Source organism: Myotis daubentonii, chromosome 1 (genome assembly GCF_963259705.1).
Source record: "Myotis daubentonii chromosome 1, mMyoDau2.1, whole genome shotgun sequence".
Lineage (NCBI taxonomy): Eukaryota > Metazoa > Chordata > Mammalia > Chiroptera > Vespertilionidae > Myotis > Myotis daubentonii.
The window spans coordinates 118,204,024-118,222,124 of NC_081840.1; the positions used below are offsets into that span (position 1 = coordinate 118,204,024).

Consider the following 18,101-nt stretch of genomic DNA (forward strand, 5'->3'; position numbering starts at 1 on the left):
CAAAGCGTTTCATGATAATTTCATGATAACTTATCCATCTACACAGACATATTTGTAGTATAAGAAAAGAAAAATTCAGTATCTGAAGGATTTTACAAGACTGAACAAAAGTTAATTGAACCTCTGAAATTGGAATATTGCATTGTCTGTGGGATTTTGTCCTTTGTTACAACACACTCTATTTGAAATTTTCCTGTATTGGTATTTTTCACACAATTTTTCAGTTACATAATTCTGATTTACATAGAATTTCTCCACACTATACACAACCTCAAGGGAAAAGTATATTGCCTATTCCTTGACTGCCCTTGTGATGGCAGCTAGATAAGAAAAGAAGGATAGGAAAACAAGGTCACTGGCTTTGGATTACATGTGAGAATTTTGTAGATTCCCAGGAGAAACAAGGGAACAGTTTTGGAGGTTTATAGACCCTAATTAATAGGTAGAAATTCTGGTTATTCCATACATTGGCTCATAAATATTCTTGGATATTTAAGGGGGATCCAGACACTATTTCTGCTTCCTTTCTAGTCCATATAAGAATTAGCAACTGGTTTTCTAAATTGCTAGATACTTCAGTGATTTGATTCTCCAGCAGTATTTTTTAGGTATGAGATGCATAGAATGAGCTGTGTTTAAGTTTTTTTCTTTATTGATTAAGGTATTACATATGTGTCCTTATCCTTCCATTGCCCTCCTACCCTCCTACTCATGCCCTCACCCCACTGGTATCTGTGTCCATTGGTTAGGCTTATATGAATTCATACAAGTCCTTTGGTTGATCTCTCAATCAAAATGACAATGCTTTACTATCTCACACCTGTCAGAATGGCTATCATCAGCAAATTAACAAATGACAAGTGCTGGTGAGGATGCGGAGACTGGTGTAGCCACTGTGGAGAACAGTATGGAGTTTCCTCAAAAAACTAAAAATGGAACTTCCATTTGACCCAGTGATCCCATTTCTAGGAATATAGCCCCAGAAACTAGAAACACCAATCAGAAAGGATATACGCACCCCTATGTTCATAGCAGCACAATTTACCTTGGCTAAGATTTGGGGGGAAAATTTATTCTTGAAAGTATTGCGTATGTCCCCTTTTTTCTCCCATTGACCCCTTAGAGTCTGCCCACAGCCTCTACCCCAGGGTGCAGTCCTCCACCACCCTATTGTCTGTGCACCTGGGTTATGCATATATACATACAAGTTTTTTGGTTGATCTCTTAACACCCATCCACCCTGGCCTTTCCACTGAAATTTGACAGACTGTTCAATACTTCTATGTCTCTGAATCTATTTTGTTCAACAAATTAATTTATTCATTAGATTCTACATATGAGTGAGATCATGTGATACCAGTGTTTCTCTGTCTTATTTTGCTTAGCATAACACTTTCCAGGTCTCTCCATGCTGTCTCAAAGGGTCAGAGATCCTTTTTTACCGATGCATAGCATTCCAGGGTGTAAATGTACCACAGCTTTCTTACCCACTCATCTACTGGTGGGCATTTGGACTGTTTCCAGATCTTAGCCATTGTAAATTATGTTGCTATGAACATAGTGTGCATACATTCTTTCTGATTGGCATATCAGGCTTCTTAGGATATATTCCATGAATTAGGATCACTGGGTCAAATGGCATTTCCATGTTTAATTTTTGAGGAAACTCTATACTGTTTCCCATAATGGTTGCTCCAGTCTGCATTCCTAGGTGTACTAGGGTAACCTTTCTCCACCTCCTTGCCAGCACTTGTCATTTGTTGATTAGTTGATGACAGTCACCTGACACGTGTGAGGTGGTATCTCATTGTTGTTTTAATTTGCATCTCTCTGATTATCAGTGACATTGAGCATTTTGTCATATGTCTTTTGGCCATCTGTATGTCCATTTTGGACAAGTGTCTATTTAGGATATTTGCCCATTTTGTCTTCCTTTTGTTAAGTTGTAGGAGTTCCTTATATATCTTGGATATTAACCCTTAATCAGATTTGCATCATTGTCAAGTATGTTCTCCCATGCAGTGACCTTTCTTTTTGTTTTGTTGATGGTTTCTTTTGCTGTGCAGAAGCTTTTTATTTTGTTGTAGTCCTACTTGTTTATTTTTTCCTTAGTTTCTTTTACCCTAGGAGATGTATCCCTAAACATATTACTATGAGAGATGTCTGAAATTTTGTTGCCTATGGTTTCTTCTAGGATTTTTATAGTTTCACATTTTACATTTGAATCTTTCATCCATTTTGAGTTTATTCTTGTGTATGCTGTAAGTTGATGGCCTAGTTTCATTTTTTTTGCATGTATCTGTCCAATTTTCCCAACACCATTTATTGAAGAGACTGTCTTGACTCTTTTGTATGCTCTTGCCTCCTTTGTCAAATATTAATTGAGCATAATGGCTTGGGTTGATTTCTGGATTCTCTGTTTTGTTCCAATGATCTATATGCCTGTTCTTGTGCCAGGACCAGGCTGTTTTGATTACAATGGATTCGTAGTATAACTTGTTATCTGGTATTATGATCCCTCCATCTTTGTTCTTTGTGCTATGGCTATTCAGGGTCTTTTTTAGTTCCATATATGTTTTTAAGCATTTTTTCTAGATTTGTGAAATATGCTTTTTGTAATTTAATGTGGGTTGCATTAAATCTATAGATTGCTTTGGTTAGTATGGACATTTTAATGATTTTACTTCTACCAATCTATGAACACAGTATATTCTTCTACTTGTTTATATCTTCCTCTATTTCTTTTTTCAATGTCCTATAGTTTTCTGAGTACCTCCTTAAGTTTTTTTGTATCTTATTTTTTTTTGTTGCTATGGTAAGTAGATTTGTTTAGTTTAGTTTCTCTTTCAGAGAATTCATTATTGGTGTATAAAAATGTCATCAATTTCTGAGTGTTAATTTTGTATCCTGCTACATTGCCAAATTAATTTAGTAAATCTAGTAGATTTTTTGGTGGAGTCTTTAGGGTTTTCTATGTACAATATGATGTCATATTCAAATAATGAGAGTTTTACTTCTTCCTTTCTAGTTTGGATGCCTTTTACCTCTTCTTCTTATCTGATCACTGTGACTAGGACATCCAGTACTATCCATATATATAAAAGCCTAAACAACCGAATGATCAAATGACTGAATGACCAAACAACCAGTCATTATGACACGCACTGACCACCACGGGGCAGACGCTCAATGCAGGAGCTGACTCCAGGTGGTCAGTGAGCTACCACAGCCAACCTCCCACAACTGGCCAACCTCCCATTGCCCCCCCCCCCCCCCGGCACTGGCCAAACTCCTGCGGCCCCAATTGGCCCCAATAGTCTGCCAGGCCGAGGGACCCCACCCATGTACAAATTCGTGCACCAGGCTTCTAGTGTTGAAAAAGAGTAGTGAAAGTGGACCTCCCTGTCTTTTTCCTGATCTTAAAAGAAAATGTTTTTGATTTTTGCCAGTTGAGTGTGATGGTGGTTGTAGTCATTTGTGGCCTTTATTATGTTGAGATATGCTACCTCTACTCCCACTTTGCTGAGAGTTTTTATAAAAAAAATTGGTATTGAGTTTTGTCTAATGGCTTTTTTGCATCTATTGATATGATTATAAATCTTGTCTTTCAGTTCATTTATGTGAAGTATCACATTTATTGGTTGCAAATATTGTATCAGCCTTGAATTCATGGAATAAACCCCACTTAGACATAGTCTATGATCTTTTAAATATATTGCTGGATACAATTTGCTAATATTTTGTGGAGGATTTTAGAATCTATATTCATCAGGGATATTGGCCTGTAATTCTCTTTCTTTGTAGTGTCTTTATCTGGTTTTCGAATTAGGAGAAAAAGACCTTGGAAGTGTTCTTTCCTCTTGCATTTTTTGAAATAGTTTGAGGAGGATAGGTGGTAGTTCTTTGAATATTGGTAAGACTCCCCTCTGAAGCTGTCTGGACCAGGGCTTTTTTTTTCTTTTATCTGCTTCAATTTCCTCAATTGTTATTGGCCTATTCAGGTTTTCTGATTCTTCTTGATTCAGTTTTAGATGATTGTAATTTTTAGGAATTTGTCCATTTCATCCACATTGTCTAGCTTGTTGGCATATTTTTTTTCTTACAATCCCTTCTATTTCTGTGATGTCAGTTATTACTTCACTGCTTTTGTTTCTGATTTTAATTATTTGGGTCCTTGCTCTTTTTTTCTTGATTAGCCTGGCTAAAATTTCATTAATTTTGTTTATGTTTTCAAAGAGCAGTTCTTGGTTTCATTGATCTTTTGTGTTGTTTTTATAGTCTCTATGCCATTTATTTCTGCTCTAATCTTTATTATTTCCTTCCTTCTACTTACTCTGGGTTTTTCTTGCTCTCTTTCTAATTCATAAGCTGTATGGTTAAATAGTTTATAATTAATTTTCCTTTTTTGACGTAGGACTGTAGTGCTGTGAACTTCCCTTTCAGGAAGGTTTTTGCTGTCCCCATATATTTTTGGTTGTCATGTTTGTTTGCATTTTTTTCCATGAAATTTTTTATTTCTCTCTTGATCTCATTGGTAACACATTCATTGTTTAATAACATTCTATTTAGCTTCCATGTGTTTTAATATTTTTGAGTATTTTTACTGTAGTTGAGTTCTAATGTCATTCCATTATGATCTAAGAAGATGCTTGATATGATTTCAATCTTCCTTTATTTGTAAATACTTTTTTGTGTCCTAACATGTGGTCTATCTTTTAGAAGCACACACATGCACTTGAGAAGAGTGTATATTCTGCAGCTCTGGAGTGAAATGTTCAATAAATGTCAATTGAATCTATCTCATCCAGTGTGTCATTTACAGGTTCTATTTACTTGTTAATTTTTTGTCTGGTAGATCTATCTAGAGAAATCAGTAGAGAGTTAAAGTCTTCTACCAGGACTGTGTTGCTGTGCATCTCTCCCTTAAAGTCCTCCAGAAGTTTTATATACATTTATATGCTCTAAATTGGATGCATATATGTTTACCAGGGTTATATCTTCTTGGTGGATTGATCCCTTCATTATTATTTAGTAACCTTTATTGTCTCTTGTGATGGCCTTCATTTTGAAGTCTACTTTGTCAGATATGAGAATTGCTACCCCAGCTTTTTTTTTTCATTTCCATTTGCATGGGAACTTTTTTTCCATTCTTTCACTTTCATCCTGTGTGAATATTTGGTTCTGAGGTGTGTCTCTGGTAGACAGCATATATTGTGGTTCTATTTTTGCATCAGCTCAGCTACGCTATGTCTCTTGATTGGAGCATTTAATCCGTTTACACTTAAGGTTATCATTGACAGCTACTTATTTATTGCCATTTTACTTCTTTATGCTTATGTTTCTCTCTATATATAATTATCCTTCTCATTACTGCAGTCATTTTAGCATTTTTTTAAAAATTTTTATTGGTTTTTTTACAGAGAGGAAGGGAGAGGGATAGAGAGTTAGAAACATTGATGAGAGAGAAACATCGATCAGCTGCCTCCTGCACACCCCCTACTGGGGATGTGTCCGCAACCAAGGTACATGCTCTTGACCGGAATCGAACCTGGGACCCTTCAGTCCGCAGGCGGATGCTCTATCCACTGAGCCAAACCGGTTAGGGTGTATTTTTTTTTATTAATTAAATCTTTATTGTTCAGATTATTACATTTGTTCCTCTTTTTACCCCCCATAACTCCCCTCCACCCAGTTCCCACCCCACTCTCCTCCTTCACTCCCCAACCACTGACCTCATCCATAGGTGCACGATTTTTGTCCAGTCTCTTCCCACATCTCCCACACCCCTTTCCCCCCCAAGAATAGCCAGTCCACTCCCTTTCTATGCCCCTGATTCTATTATAATCACCAGTTCATTCTGTTCATCAGATTATTCACTTGATTTTCAGATTCACTTGTTGATAGCTGTGTATTTGTTGTTCATAATTTGTATCTTTGCCTTTTTCTTCTTTTTCCTCGTCTTAAAGGATACTTTTCAGCATTTCATATAATACTGGTTTGGTGGTGATGAACTCCTTTAGCTTTTTCTTATCTGTGAAGCTCTTTATCTGACCTTCAATTTTGAATGATAGCTTTGCTGGATAAAGTAATCTTGGTTGTAGGTTCTTGGCATTCATCACTTTGAATATTTCTTGCAACTCCCTTCTGGCCTGCAAAGTTTCTGTTGAGAAATCAGCTGACAGTCATATGGGTACTCCCTTGTAGGTAACTGACTGTTTTTCTCTTGCTGCTTTTAAGATTCTCTCTTTGTCTTTTGCTCTTGGCATTTTAATTATGATGTGTCTTGGTGTGGTCCTCTTTGGATTCCTTTTGTTTGGGGTTCTCTGCACTTCCTGGACTTGTAAGTCTATTTCTTTCACCAGGTAGGGGAAGTTTTCTGTCATTATTTCTTCAAATAGGTTTTCAATATCTTGCTCTCTCTCTTCTTCTGGCACACCTATAATTAGGATGTTGGTACACTTGAAGCTGTCCCAGAGGCTCCTTACACTATCTTTGTATTTTTGGATTCTTTTTTCATTTTGCTTTTCTGGTTGGGTGTTTTTTGCTTCTTCGTATTGCAATTGTTTCCTTGATTCTTGCAATATTCTAGTCTACTATTGGGAGTCTGTATAATATTCTTTATTTCTGTCAGTGTATGCTTAATTTCTAGTTGGTCCTTTATCACAACATCAAGGGTCTCATTAGATTTCTTGTAGATCTCATTAAGTTTACTGGCAGTTTCTAGAAAATTCTTGAAAAACCTTAAAAGTGTGGTTTTGAACTCTATATTCAGTAGTTTGCTTTCCTCCATTTCTGTCATTTGTGTCCTTTTTCTTTGTCTCTGCATTTTTTATGCTTCTCTGTGTTGATAAAGTGGTTTTCTGTGCTAAGTGTCCTCTAGGACCCAGTGGTTCAGCCTCCCCAATTACCTGAAGAGGACACTTTTGGTGCACCCCCTTGTGGGCTTTGTGCACAGTCTTGTTATAGTTAAACCTTAATTGTTGTAGGTATCACTGGGAGTAATTGACCTTCAGGCCAATTGGCTGTGAGCATCCACTGTGTCTGCAGTGGGTGATCTTCTGTGCTGGAGACACCCCTCTGGGGCAAGACTTGCATCAATGGGGCTTTGGTGCTCACTGAGTCTGCCCCCTGAGTGTGTCCTTTATGGTTCCACGGAGCTGCAACCTGGATGGTCCCACTCTGACCTCTGGGTACATTGGCTTCTGGATCTCTAGGGAGGTGCTAATGTAGCCTCTGCCTTAAGCTATCCAGGAAAATCCTCCCTGCAGGGCTTGGGCAGGGCAGGTCCCACGGGATCAACAGGGCGGGGACTAGCAGTTATGGCTGCTCTCAGAGGCCCCACTTCTCAGTGTCCCAGTAATTGCTGCAAGCCCCTCCAAGAAAAAGCTGCCCTCAAGTTCTGACTGATGCCAGACAGTCCCGCTTCTCCCGTATGAGTCTGGGTCCCCAGAGACTTGCCCAGAACTGGAGCTCAGAGCCTGAGATTCCCTTTGATTGAAAAGAACAACTGTGCCTCAGCCGCCAGCCGGCTCCATGTGCGCCTCTGTACCTTAGTATTTTACTTGAGCACTGCACCTCCTCTGAGTCTCGGTATGCTTTTCTCTTTCCTTCTAGTTGTAGAATTTCCACTCAGCCAGCCTTCCTGTGGTTCTGGATGATGTCCGTTCTGTCTTTTAGTTGTATTTTTGAAGTGGTTGTTCGAGGCAGCAAACTTCAGTGTTTACCTATGCCACCATCTTGGTTTATCCAGGGCTGTGAATTCTAAGGAAGGTCTTGAGTGCTAAAGTGAGTCACTGGGCAGTCTGCTTCAGTGTGGTTTTCACAGTCCTGACTCCAGCAGAATAAAATGGATCCACATCAGGGATGAATAAAAGCAGTTATGCTGCAATTTTAAAATAATGTAACAACAATTACTAGTAATTTTAAAACATATTGGCTGTCTCTAAATGGGAAAAGAACATTTAGATAACCACTACTGCATCTCATGTACAGAGGCATTTAAACTAAAGGATTTAGTTGGGCTCTAAATAATTACAAGTCTTGCTCTTTTTTTTGTAAACTCTAAACAATCATTAACTGAGAGATGTTGTCATTGATTTCACAGCTGTATAATTTAGTTGTTGTGCTTTTGTTTTCTGCACACATATTGACAAGTTATTCCTGTTGAACAAACTCTTTACAACATTCAGTTTTATTGCTACTATGACATTCATCTTAACTCTAGGACAAATTGTTCTTTATCAGGTGCAATAGTTTCTTCTGTTAAGTATATCTTACATGTTTTCCCTTTTTTTCATTTCTTTTTGATATTAGCTTCCTACCTTTCCAGTCAAATGAGAATAGGCAGAATTCAACAATTCAGTAATTATTTCTTTATTGCTTTTAATGAGATAAGGACTAATTTTAAATATCACCTAACTAAATACCAAAAATAGGTAAAACATACATACATTGATTCTTTTTAAAAAGTTTCCTTTGACTTCAAAAAAGTAAACCTTTTTGTCATCAAAGTATTCTTTATGCTCACTTTCATAACATTTTTAAATGTCTTTAAATCAAAACAATAAGCTTCCAGAAGAATAGGAAGCAAGAGGTAATATAATTCTTCACTCCTTTGCCAGGATGAGATGCATACAGTTCTTTACCATCTCATTTAAAAGCTCTAGTGCCCATCCAGTCTCTGCAGATGGAAAAGTTAGGTATCTACCTACATTGTCCACTCAGAGGAGCAGTGCTCATTACTTGTTTTTATGCAATGCTTTTTAAATTTATCAGTCTTTCTTTATTTCCAAAATCATGCCTTTTACTTTAAAGACAGTATCTTATTGTCTTCCAGCCATTAGTTTTTTAACTTCTCTAATCTTTTCTCCTCTTACTCACCAGATGCAGTTGTAAAATACAAAGTGGATTTATATCATATTCCTGATTAAAAACTCAGAAAAATCCCAATTCATGTAGAACCATTTCTTTCATTTTTAGTATTATTCAAGATTCATTAATTTCTAGAAAAGGTAATTATGGTTCCAACAATTGCATGTTCTCACTTCAGTCCAATGAAGGAATGAGAGAGCTACATAGATTTTTGTGTATATTATACCTATTAAGTTGTAATGACTAATTCATTGATTCATTGCTTTAGTCTATGTGTCTAAACACAATATGATTCTGACTCCAAAAGCACCTGACTAGTGTTGGTTAGTTTCTATTGAAAATGCATACAGAGAGTTCTGATTCATATGATTTTTAGAAGTTTTTTTTTTTCTTAAATCAGCACATCATCAGTGTTTCAGGTTGCCATGAATTTCTATAGCTACTTTCCTTATACCAATAAATTCAACTTTGAAAAGTTTTAAATTGTTATATTATGCTTGATATTTTGCAACTGTTTTTTTTAATTTTTTTCAGTTACCATTTTTAATATTGACTCATTTCTCACTTAATTCTTTGATGACAATGAGTTATTTCACACTGGGAAATATAAGTCAATAGATTCACTATAAATTTTTTTCTTCCACTGAAGTGAGCACTAGCTAAAATAATTTGAGAATAATGCAACTATAGGGTAAATATAAAATGTCTTATATCTAACGAGACACTTCTTAAATTAGCACTGACCTGACTTCCTATCTTATTTAAATACATGCATTGTGTCAGCCATTGTAGTATAAGAACATTTCCATGCTTCAAAAGGGCACAATTTGGTAGGAAAGATGGGTACAACATGTTACAGCCATGGCAGATCCTGTGGTTGTTCTAAAATATTGTCTATCATATATTCATTTTTCTCCACCTAAGTCCATACCTTACTTTCCTTCTCTTATTTTTCCATGAGCCAACCAACATCTTCTTCTTTAAGATCAATAAAGATGTTGTTAGATGTGTCCCCTGTGAAGCCCACCTTTGATCTCAATAGACAATATTATTATTTTATAGAAGGTTCCATAGTGTGTGGGTTCTTTTTTGTTGTTGTTGTTGTTTGTTTTAACATTTTACATTGTATTTCTTTTTTTTTTTTGATTAATCTTCACCTAAGGATGATTTTCAGAGAGAGTGGGAATTGGAGGGGTGCGGGGAGGGGTGAGGGATGAGAGAGAGAAACAATTTGAGGAAGACACATTAATTAGTTGCCTCTTGTGCACACCTTGACTTGGGCTGGGGATTGAACCTGCAATCCAGGTACATGCCCTTAACGGGGAATTGAACCCATGACCCTTCGGTGCCTGAGCCGTTGCTCTAACCACTGGGACATGCCTGCCAGGGCAATTGTATTTCTTTAATTGTTTCATGCATACTTATTTATAAATTCCATTTCATGGTTCCATTATCTGTAGTCTAATCCTGCTGTTTATTGTCCTTCTTAGTCACACATTTTCTTGTGTGCTATTAATGTTGTATTTTTAATTCATAATCATTGAGGTTTTAGTTGAAGAAATCTCTGCAGTCTCAGTTGAAAGCATGTTCTTTAAGAACATAATTTGGATCTACTGAAGGACTCCAGTGGTATTACTAGCCAAGGATGATTTTTTTTCTTAATGTAATATTTTTGTCATCTTCTTATGCTGGTTAAGAGCAGCTTTATTCTAGGATACCCTATGACTGAGACTGCTGTTTTTACTGATCTTGATTGAATGTGGTAACCTAATTTCTAACTTTTCATCTGAGACTTGCCCATTAACCTCATCCCTTATGGGTCTAAAATTCAGCTCCCACGGGTACAAAGCAACAACACTTCTTTTCTCCCTAAGATTTTTTTCATTGCTTGGTTTTCAGGTTTTTGTTCTTTGATCCCTGAGGAATAATTCTCTCACTTGCTTGTAAACCTATGTATGCACCTAAAACATAGTTTTGTTATATTTTAAGATTGCATTTTTGTACCGGGAGAGTGACATGTAGTAGCTTCTTATCTTTTACTTTGCGCTTTACCCATAAAAGCCTTTTTGAAACCTTAATTTAATTACTTTTCGAAAGCTTTTTGCAAAATAGAATAAATGTACTTTTGCACAAATTCTATATAAAACTTTGACAATTTTCCCTACGTATATTTTAATAATATTTAAAAATCCATCATCTTTATATAATCATACATAATATATCTAAAAATTTTTGGCTAGTTTAGGTAATGAATGTAATTCTAGGTCAGTTAGTCTAAAAACATTTAAAGTAGAACAGTGTTGGTTAAAAATAAGATGAATATAAAAGAGAAATGATATTTCCTTGACAGCTTGCTGGAAGGACAAAAAGAAAAACATAGGCCTGGAGGATTAAAAAGAAAAAGAAATATTACAAATTCTTTCCCTGTTCAACCATGCCTGGTTGTAAGAGTCTAGGATTATTATAAAGATATTTTCTTAGTACTACTTTGTGCTTCCTACAAAATGAATATGAAAACATTTACTATGACTGTCTGTGAAACCAGAGAATAAATTTATGTGTATGTGTGATTTTTTTATTTTAAAACCTGAATGGATATTTCTCCAAATTGAATGGTTATTTTTAATAAAAACCCCTAGCTCTTTATTCAGACTACTACTAAACGCACCTCTTTAAGAACATTTTGAGAAATTCGGTCACAAATACAAGTTGTCAATGATATTTTGGTATTCACTTCTTCATTCAGTATATTATTTTTCTCTCATCTGGATTTTGCTCATAATCTTGTGAACATGAATATGTCCTATCATTTATTAAGTGAAAATATCATACAAGATAAAAGGAGTAATAAAATGAATGTGATGGCTCTTTTCTAGAGACCTCCTTCTTTGCAAGTTTCTTTGTATGAAGTTGATAATTGTTTTTCAATTCAACTGAATAGATATTTACGGAACATTTTTTAATGCACACAATGTTGATGTAGAAGATTTTTAAAAATTGTTGCTAAAATTCATACATTTAATTCAATTTATTTAATTTTACTAGTAAACTTGTAAAAAATTAAATTTATTTCATTTTACATTATGTTTTTCCTGGTAATCCTCTTCAGGATAACAGAGACCATAACTTCCATTCTTAGTGTTCAAAATTCATCCTTTATCTGTGATAAACTTTTATGATTCAACCTTTTCGTAACCCCTAGATGACAAATAATGAAGAAATATAAAAAACTAGGCAAGAAAAGTTTCTGAACATAAGAATATAGGAGGAAAAACCCAAGAGGTCACTTAATATTTAATTTTAATAAAATAAAACAGGACAGATGTGGAATGAGGGATGATAAGTGTACAACTTATTAGCTCATCATCAGTTAATAATTACAAAGCTATTTGGAAAGTATGAGAAAATGTAAGCAATTTCTATGAAGACAGGTCAGACCTCCTCATTTATTGTATCCCTGATGCCTAGTGTACTACTTGGCATTTAAAAAGGTCTCACTAAATATTGTTTATTTATTAAATAAATGCAGTATTAGTAAAAAAAAAAAAAACAAAAAAAAACTTAGAATGTGAGAAAAATCTACATTTCAGAACATTTGTAATTTGGACCTATAATTACAAATTACAAATGGTCTGTGCACAATTCAGTATAAAAATACACAGACACACACACAAAAGTAACAATACACAGATGTTTTATACATATCATATATGCTATATGCACTTCACATATTCTTAAATAAAAACTTTATTATTGCCATAACCGGTTTGGCTCAGTGGATAGAGAGTCGGTCTGCGGACTGAAAGGTCCCAGGTTCAATTCCGGTCAAGGGCATGTACCTTGGTTGCAGGCACATCCCCAGTAGGGGGTGTGCAGGAGGCAGCTGATCGATGTTTCTCTCACATCGATGTTTCTAGCTCTCTGTCCTTCTCCCTTCCTTTCTGTAAAAAAATCAATAAAATATATTTAAAAAACAAAAACAAAAACTTTATTATTGACCGAAGTTCTGTGTTATTGTTGAGTTCTGTTTGAATGATTTTGAGTTTATTGACTAAAAACAATGAAAATATAAACAACATTTTTTATTTTCACTATTTTTTTTTTACAGAGTTGGTCATTCGGTGCTGATATACTTCCTTTGGCTTCTTGGATGCCACATTTTTAAACTTTTCTTTTATTCACTGGTTGTTCTGTGTCAGGCCTTTGTGGGTGTTAACTGCCCCCACATTTCTTAACCTTGGATTGCTCCAGTGGTCAGGCCTAGTTTTCTTCTCTATCTTCTCACACTCTCTTGATGATGTTGCGTCTCAGGGCTTTAAACTTAAAATCTATATACATGCCTATGGTTAGCAAGATATATCTCCAATCCAGGTTTTTCCTGAATTCTAGACTAGTATATTCCACTTAATGTGTGCATTTAGAGCATTCAAACTTTTCAAAATTAGCTCCCTGATTTTTGTCCTGGCTGGTGTGGGTCAATTGTTTGGAGCATCATTCCATACATTGGAAGGTAGCGAGTTTGATTCCTGGTCACATATCTGGATTTCAGGTTTGATCTCTTGATCAGGGGGCATACTGGAGGTGAGCAATCTATGATTCTCTCTCGCTCTCCTTCTCTCTTTTTCCCCTTTCCCTCTCCCTAAATATTAAAGAACATGTTCTTTAATTTTGCATGAATTTCTAAATATATTTTCCTATATCAAAGATAAAATTACTATATACATAACTTTCTAATTATTTACAAATCTTGGGAATTAATTTATGCATATTCTGCTATGACGGCAGACATATTAAAATGATGTCTTTTTAAAAAAATATATTTTATTGATTTCTTACAGAGAAGAAGGGAGAGGGATAGAGAGCCAGAAACATCGATGAGAGAGATCGATCAGCTGCCTCCTGCACGCCCCCCAGTGGGCATGTGCCCGCAACCAAGGCACATGCTCTTGACCGGAATCGAACCTGGGACCCCTGAGTCCGCAGGCTGACGCTCTATCCACTGAGCCAAACCGGTTCGGCTAAAATGATGTCTTTTGAAGTGAGGACTAAAAAAAATAATAATAACTCCCTGATTTTCTCCTGCTCCCAAATGTGTCCCTCACAAAGCTTTTTATCTCAGTTGATGGAAATTTTAATCTTCCAGGTTTTAGGCCAAAACTTGTAATCATCCTTGATTCTTCTTTCTCTCTGAGCCTGCTCATCCAATCAACCAGGAAATCTTCTGGCATCTATACTCAAAATTCTCCAGAAAATTGATTAGATTTTAATAATAAGACTTTTCAGATACAAGAGTTACATATAGAACTCCTAGCAGAATGTGGTAAAAGGGCCAAAAAGAACAAATATGTTTAATTGGAATATGTCATCACTTAAATGTATTCCTTCTGTTTTCAGGGAAGGCCTATGCTCCAGAATTCTATTACGATACCTACAATCCTGTTTGGCAAAACAGACACCGTGTTTATTCCTATAGTCTACAGTGGACACAAATGAATCCTGATGCGGTGGATCGGATTGTGGCATACCGGCTGGGTATTAGGCAGGTGAGAAATTTAACTGTTGGCTTTTTTTTTCTTTGTGATTCTTTGTGAAGACATTGTTACTATTGTTAGCTGCCATAAAGTATTAATTATTTTGCATGAATTTCTAAATACATGTCCCCATATAAAAGATAAAATTACTCTACACATAATAGTTTCTAATTATTTACAAATCTTGGAAATTAATTTATGCATATTCTACTATGATAGCAGACATATTAAAGTGACATCTTTTGAGTTTTCAAATCCTTCATCACTAGATATGTTATAGAAATGACATCTTATAATTGTTATGAAATAAACATGCGACCGGAGGAGAGAACCAAGATGGCGGCATAGGTTAACGCCGGAGTTTGCTGCTTTGAACAACTACTTCAAAAGTGAAACTAAAACACGGAACGGACATCACCCAGAACCACAGAAACGCTGGCTGAGTGGAAGTCCTACAACTAGGAGGAAAGAGAAACGCACACGGACACTCAGAGGAGGCGCAGTGGTGAAGTCAAATTCTGAGGTGCGGAGTGCACGGAGCGGGCTGGCGGCGGCGGAGGGCGCGGTTGTTGTTTTCAATCGGGAGGGAGTCGCAGACTCTGAGCACCAGATCCGGGCGAGTCTTTAGGGACCCAGACTCAAACGGGAGAAGCGGGACTGTCTGGCTTCGGTCAGAGCGAGTGCAGCTTTCTCTCCGAGCTTTGCAGCGGGTGCTGGGACTCAGAGAGGCAGAGCCCCTGGGGACAGGACTGAGAGCCGCCATAACTGCTCTCTCCGGCCCACCCTGTTGATCCTGTGCGACCCGCCCCGCCCAAGCCCTGCACGGAGGCATTTGCCGGATAGCCTCAGGCAAAGGCATTTGCCGGATAGCCTCAGGCAAAGGCTAGATTAGCACCTCCCTAGAGGACAGAAGTTCTCTCACTGCTGACACAGCTGATTCTCATAGCCACTTGGCCTGGAGGTCAAACCCTCCCTGGAATTAGCTACAACAATCAAGATTTAACTATAAGACTTCGAACAAAGACCACTAGGGGGTACACCAAGGAAGCATAACAAAATGCGGAGACAAAGAAACAGGACAAAATTGTCAATGGAAGAAATAGAGTTCAGAACCACACTTTTAAGGTCCCTCAAGAACTGTTTAGAAGCTGTCGATAAACTTAATGAGATCTACACGAAAACTAATAAGACCCTCGATCTTATATTGGGGAACCAACGAGAAATTAAGCATACACGGACTGAAATAACGAATATTATACAGACGCCCGACAGCAGACCAGAGGAGCGCAAGAATCAAGTCAATGATTTGAAATGCGAGGAAGCAAAAAACATCCAACCGGAAAAGCAAAATGAAAAAAGAACCCAAAAATGCGAGGATAGTGTAAGGAGCCTCTGGGACAGCTTCAAGCGTACCAACATCAGAATTATAGGGGTGCCAGAAGATGAGAGAGAACAAGATATTGAAAACCTATTTGAAGAAATAATGACAGAAAACTTCCCCCACCTGGTGAAAGAAATGGACTTACAGGTCCAAGAAGCGCGGAGAACCCCAAACAAAAGGAATCCAAAGAGGACCACACCAAGACACATCATAATTAAAATGCCAAGAGCAAAAGATAAAGAGAGAATCTTAAAAGCAGCAAGAGAAAGAAACCGAGTTACCTACAAGGGAATACCCATACGACTGTCAGCTGATTTCTCAACAGAAACTTTACAGGCCAGAAGGGAGTGGCAAGAAATATTCAAAGTGATGAATACCAAGAACCTACAACCTAGATTACTTTACCCAGCAAAGCTATCATTCAGAATTGAAGGTCAGATAAAGAGCTTCACAGATAAGGAAAAGCTAAAGGAGTTCATCACCACCAAACCAGGATTATATGAAATGCTGAAAGGTATCCTTTAAGAAGAGGAAGAGGAAGAAAAAGGTAAAGATACACATTATGAACAACAAATATGCATCTATCAACAAGTGAATCTAAGAATCAAGTGAATTAATAATCTGATGAACAGAATGAACTGTTGATTATAATAGAATCAGGGACATAGAAAGGGAATGGACTGACTATTCTTAGGGGGGAAAGGGGTGTGGGAGATGTGGGAAGAGACTGGACAAAAATCGTGCACCTATGGATGAGGACAGTGGGTGGGGAGTGAGGGCGGAGGGTGGGGCGGGAACTGGGAGGAGGGGAGTTATGGGGGGGGAAAAAAAAGAGGAACAAATGTAATAATCTGAACAATAAAGATTTAATTAAAAAAAAAAAAAATAAAAAAAAAATAAACATGCAAGGTGTTCTAACACTTTCTTATACTGTATAATTCTTTGTATTATTTTGTAAGAAGCTAGAAAACTTGCATTTTATACTCAAGGTGTGTGTGTGTGTGTGTGTATATCTATATCTATATCTATATCTATATCTATATCTATATCTATATCTATATCTATATCTATATATCTATCTATATATATAAAATATATGATGTTTTAAAGTTAATGTAATATGTATGAAGGATAGAATTATTTTAGTAAAATTAGAAGAAACAATCAAGTGTGATTGATTTCCTCAGTAGTTGAAGATTATAGCTTATGTGAAAATATTATATTTTTTCAAATGTTAAATTCAATTATCCTTTGCTGGTATAAATAATGTTTTTGAAATTTAAATGTAGGTCTTTACAGTGTTTTCTGTTTAGTGTATTATTTAGGGTTACTTTCATCACAGCAAAACATTTTTGAAGATTTATCTATTAGTTGTATCTCACAACTTTGCATTATCCATAGATGTATAAGGTATGTTTTCTACTTTATTAAGGAAATAACAAAATAGCCTTTTGAGTTTGGACAGTAGAAAGAAAAAATATTGTTTTGAGAAAGACTGATCAACCATCAGTAATCCACTCAGGTATACTGTTATAAAAGTAATGTTTTCCTGTCTGTTTCACAGTTATAATAAAAGATAGTTTAAATATGTACTTTATTCCAATTAAGCAACATATTATGTTGAATATTTTTATTATACATGCCTGACAATCAAAAACTATATCTTTTCCTGTAGAATACATCTGCCATTTGATCAGCACTGCTTCCTTGTCTAAGTATTCCCAGGTCACTGATAGCAGAGAGCAGTGGGTCTTCAGAAACTTTCTGTTAGTCCTCATTTACTTCACCTTCTAAGTAAATCTGAGTAAATCCCAAATCCATATCAAAAGTGTTTTAATTTGTTGATAATTTTCCTTGATAGAGAAGACGATAGAGTCATAATTTCATTTTTAGTTTATCACTCTCATCCTCACTTACATTTATTGGAATATCTGGTAACTGCCCATGGCACCCTGTATGCTGAAGGGCTGCCTGTTGTAAGTATTCATACTTTACACAACTCTGCATCAATCCCTTCCTTTAACATCCCTCAGAACCTTTGTTCCCCAGTGTCTCCATTGTGTATGCCCATTACCTTCTCTGTAATTCAATTTTAACAGAAAAGTAGTTACCATTGGAGTTTCCCCATCAAATAGACAGATATTAGCAGAATTAGACTTCTCCAAAGAGGAATTAAACTAATTAAATCTCTTCCTTCTCATCCATCTCTTGTATTCATTATTAATAAACTACCTTCTGTAATGTTTGCTGCTAGTATTGCTGTTATTTTTCATTGACAGTTTCTCTGTTTGATTTTCCTTCCCTACCATAAGCATCTC

At 36.3% G+C, this 18,101-nt stretch overlaps 1 protein-coding gene across 1 annotated transcript in view; it reads left to right on the forward strand.

Moving 5' to 3' along the window:
• MDGA2 (MAM domain containing glycosylphosphatidylinositol anchor 2) overlaps positions 1 to 18,101 on the forward strand; it is a 951,352-nt gene that overhangs the window by 829,084 nt on the left and 104,167 nt on the right. The window contains 1 exon segment of the mRNA XM_059659042.1: positions 14,266 to 14,414. Within this exon segment, the coding sequence (XP_059515025.1) occupies positions 14,266 to 14,414 (149 nt within the window).